Source organism: Piliocolobus tephrosceles, unplaced genomic scaffold, assembly GCF_002776525.5.
Source record: "Piliocolobus tephrosceles isolate RC106 unplaced genomic scaffold, ASM277652v3 unscaffolded_29467, whole genome shotgun sequence".
Taxonomy (NCBI): domain Eukaryota; kingdom Metazoa; phylum Chordata; class Mammalia; order Primates; family Cercopithecidae; genus Piliocolobus; species Piliocolobus tephrosceles.
This window is the reverse complement of record NW_022312606.1, coordinates 3510-7408: the sequence shown is the minus strand read 5'-3', so window position 1 is coordinate 7408 and position 3899 is coordinate 3510. Positions and strand designations below refer to the sequence as shown.

At 44.3% G+C, this 3899-nt stretch overlaps 1 protein-coding gene across 1 annotated transcript; it reads left to right on the top strand.

Annotated features, from left to right (window-relative positions):
- Positions 1-2650: 2650 nt before the first annotated feature.
- Positions 2651-3392, top strand: LOC113222116 (putative nuclear pore complex-interacting protein family member B2; the record flags this gene model as incomplete). The annotated part of the gene is made up of 2 exons (XM_026451478.2): positions 2651-2750; positions 2863-3392. Coding segments are annotated over 2 exons (294 nt in total), but the record flags the coding sequence as incomplete, so codon positions are not given.
- Between the last annotated feature and the right edge of the window lie 507 nt (positions 3393-3899).

Below are 3899 nucleotides of genomic sequence, written 5' to 3'. Positions count from 1 at the left end.
AATGCGCTGATAACAGACAGCTTAACAGGAGAAGAAAACCATAGAACAGGTATAAACATGAGAGCCAGCTGAAAAATGAGGCTGCTAGAAGGCCCAGATGGTTGATGCTTAAAGAGCACCCTCTTCTGAGGGGAAAGGAAGAGAGACAGAGATGTAGGCAATTTAGAGGGGCAGCAAATGATTTTTAGGGGAAATGAAAGAGCCCAAGGAACAAACAATTGGCCTGAGACAAAGTTCCTGTGAGATCACAGGGACAAGGTGACAAACTGCAGGAGGGTGAAGGGCAGAACTGCACTGCGTCTCATGCTGCAGAGAAAGCCCCAGAGAATCTCTTAGAACTGCCCTCCAGGGAATCAATGAAAAATGTGTCTGGGCAGGTAATTTCGAATGACATCAGTCAAAGTGCATGTTCCCAGTTGCAACTGGAGAGAAATCAGCATGTCAAAAGTCTGTACTTGGTAAGAATTTGGCTGCTAAGTTATGCCATAATTTGCCTTTTGAGCCTTTTTGTGCATTGGGTAAATTGAGCTCTACATTTTCTCTTGCCATTCATGACAGTAAAAATATGGTTGTCTGGGGGCTGAACCTCCTTCTGAACAATGATCCAAGATAAACGTACTAATACCACAAAGCTTTTTGATATTCAAGGAAAGAGGAAGTATGTTTTATTTTTACAACCTAGATAATTACACATCATTTGGCACTGCCTTCCAAGATATGTACAAAACAGAAAATATATGAGTTATGAAGGTATCTAGGCCCAATTTAACATTCTCTACCCCACTTAGTCCTGAAAAGGACTGAAAAGGAAAAAGAGAATTTTTAGTATAAATTGGGGGACTTTTTTCATTTGTTTGTTTTGTTTCTGAGACGAGTCTCCCTCTGTTGCCCAGGCTGGAGTATAATAGTGTGATCTCGGCTCATTGCAGCCTCCACCTCCTGGCTTCAAGCAGTTCTCCTGCCTCAGCCTCCCAAGTAGCTGGGATTACAGGTGCCCACCACCACGCCCAGCTAATTTTTGTATTTTTAGTAGAGTCGGGATTTTACCATGTTGGCCAGGCTGGTCTCAAACTCCCGACCTCAAATGATCCGCCCACCTCAGCCTCCCAAAGTGATGGGATTACAAGTGTGAGCCACCACGTGAGCCGGGGGAAGTTTTTTAATTTACCACTTTTTAAAAATTCCATTAAGGAAAGTTCAGTTGAGCTGTTTGACTTGGATAACTTTGCACCTTCTCATCTTTCCCCTTGTCATCTAGTCATCTATCTCATTACCTCCTAAGGAGAGACATCGTGGGTGCCATGAAATGTTCATGCATGACAGCGTTTCTTCACTTCTCATTTCTTCATGTGTTTGACATTCTCCTAGCTGCAAACTGGGCCAGCTACCTTTCCTATGAAATCTAGCAGTGGCTGTGGGATAGATGTGGTTGCTCTTTTATCTTTTTAGATTACCCATTGCTTCTCTCGAAATCCTAGTACGTTTTGTTTTTTATCCTATGTGCGGAAATCAGAAAAAACAAATTCTACAAAGAATTTGACAGATATTATTTCAGGCCAGGTGTGGTGGCTCACACATGTAATCCCAGCAATTTGGGAAGCTGAGGCAGGTGAATCACTTGAGGTCAGGAGTTCAAGACCAGTTGGGCCAACATGGTGAAACCCCATATCTACTAAAAAGATAAAAATTACCCAGGCATGGTAGCGGGCACCCGTACTCCCAGCTACTTGGGAGGCCGAGGCATGAGAATCGCTTGAATCTGGGAGGTGGAGGTTGCCGTGAGCCAAGGTGGCGCCACTGCACTTCAGCATGGGTGACAGAGTGAGACTTCATCTCAAAAAGAAAAAAAAAAAAAGAAAGTTAAAAAAAAAAGAAAGAAAGAAAGTTATTTCAATGACTACCTCAGGAAATTCAGAGGTATCTGACCCACATCTGAGATGGGATTTGCATTGTGTCGTAGCTATGATGAGAACATATATTTAATATCTTAGAAGATTAAAATCATACAGTGACAATATGGAAATCTTGGTGGGAATTCAGTTGTTAGTGAGAATGTTTTGCATTAGGTTCAAACCAGCCTCAATGAGGGTGATGTCAGGGAAGGGAAAGTGAACTCTGAGTAGAACAGGGACAGAAGAAAGATGCTCCAGAGCGGGCGTGAAATGTTACAAATCCTGGAACTCAGAGAGCTGAAGGTAATTACATTCTTTGCCAGTTGTGAAATATGTTAACCTGTGGTAAAATACTTAATAATATGATAATTACCATCTAACCCTGTTGAAGTATACAGTTCAGTTGTGTGAAGTATATGCATGTCTTTTTTTTTTCTTTTTTTTTTTTTTTTTGAGATGGAGTCTCACTCTGTCACCAGGCTGGAGTGCAATGGTGCGATCTCAGCTCACTGCAACCTCTGCCTCCCGGGTTCAAGCAGTTCTCCTGCCTCAGCCTCCCGAGTAGCTGGGACTACACGCGTGTGCCACCAGGCTTACCTAATTTTTGTATTTTTAGTAGAGATGGAGTTTCACCATCTTGGCCAGGCTGGTCTTGAACTCCTGACCCTGTGATCCACCCACCTCGGCCTCCCAAAGTGCTGGGATTACAGGCATGAGCCACCGCGCCTGGCAGTCATTCTTAAATTATTATTTCCTAGGTGTCTTTCCTCAAGATTGTCTTCAAGTTACAAAATGTACATGACAGATCCACGGATGTACCGCGGAGAGCCTGGAGGTCCAATAGCCGTAGGCAAGAAGGTATGGCTCTGTTGGAATCCCCATAGCATGGAAATGAGTTTGACCTGGAAAGGGAAAGAATAGCTTCTTACCCTCAGGTTTCTCACCTTCTCCTGTCTTCACCCTCACCAAGGGCCGAGGTCCACTTGTACACACACAAAGAGAAGGGTTTCTTCCTTTCCGGGAATTAAAATTGGCCTGGCAGACCCCTTTACTTCACGGAGATATATGGAAGCCAGAGATCGAGCTCAAGTCCATAAGGTGACAAAGAAGGTCAACAGTCATTACCAAATCAATGGACAGAGGAAGACTACCGAGAAAGGGTAAGATGTGCCTTGACACAAACACTGTTGTATGAACCATGTGCCAATCAAAGTAGACAACTGTAATGTCCTTGAGAATATTTTCTGCAATATTTGTGGCAGATTCAGTGGGTACAAAATTGAGTTTGTCCTTTCTGCTTGATTAGTGTAATCTGCATAACTCCTTTCCCTTCCTACATTCTTCTTTGTAATTTTTTGGGGGGAACAGGAGGTGCTAGTACTGGCATTGGTTTTCCTTTCTCTCTCTCTCTCTTTTTTTTTTTTTCCCTGAGACGGAGCTTTGCTCTTGTTGCCCAGGCTGGAGTGCAATGGCACAATCTCGGCTCATTGCCTTTTGGGTTCAAGCGATTCTCCTGCCTCAGCCTCCCAAGTAGCTGGGATTACAGGTGCCCACCACCAAGCCCAGCTGATTTTTGTATTTTTACTAAAGATGGGGTTTCACCATGTTGTCCAGGCTGGTCTCGAACTTCTAACATCAGGTGATCCACCCGCCTCAGCCTCCCAGACTGCTGGGATTAGAGGCGTGAGCCACCACTATTTTTTTTTTTAATTTTGAGATAGAGTCTCACTCTGTCGCCCAGGCTCGCGTGCTGTGGTGCGATCTTGGCTCACTGCAACCTCTGCATCCAGGTTCAAGTAATTCTGCCTCAGCCTCCCAAGTAGCTTGAATTATAGGTGTGTGCCACCACACTTGGCCAATTTTTTTTTTTTTTTTTTTTTGAGAGAGAGTCTCACTCTGTCGCCCAGGCTAGAGTGCAGTGGTGTGATCTTGGCTCACTGCAACCTCTGCCTCCCAGGTTCAAGCGATTCTTCTGCCTCAGCCTCTTGAGTAGCTGGGACTACAGGC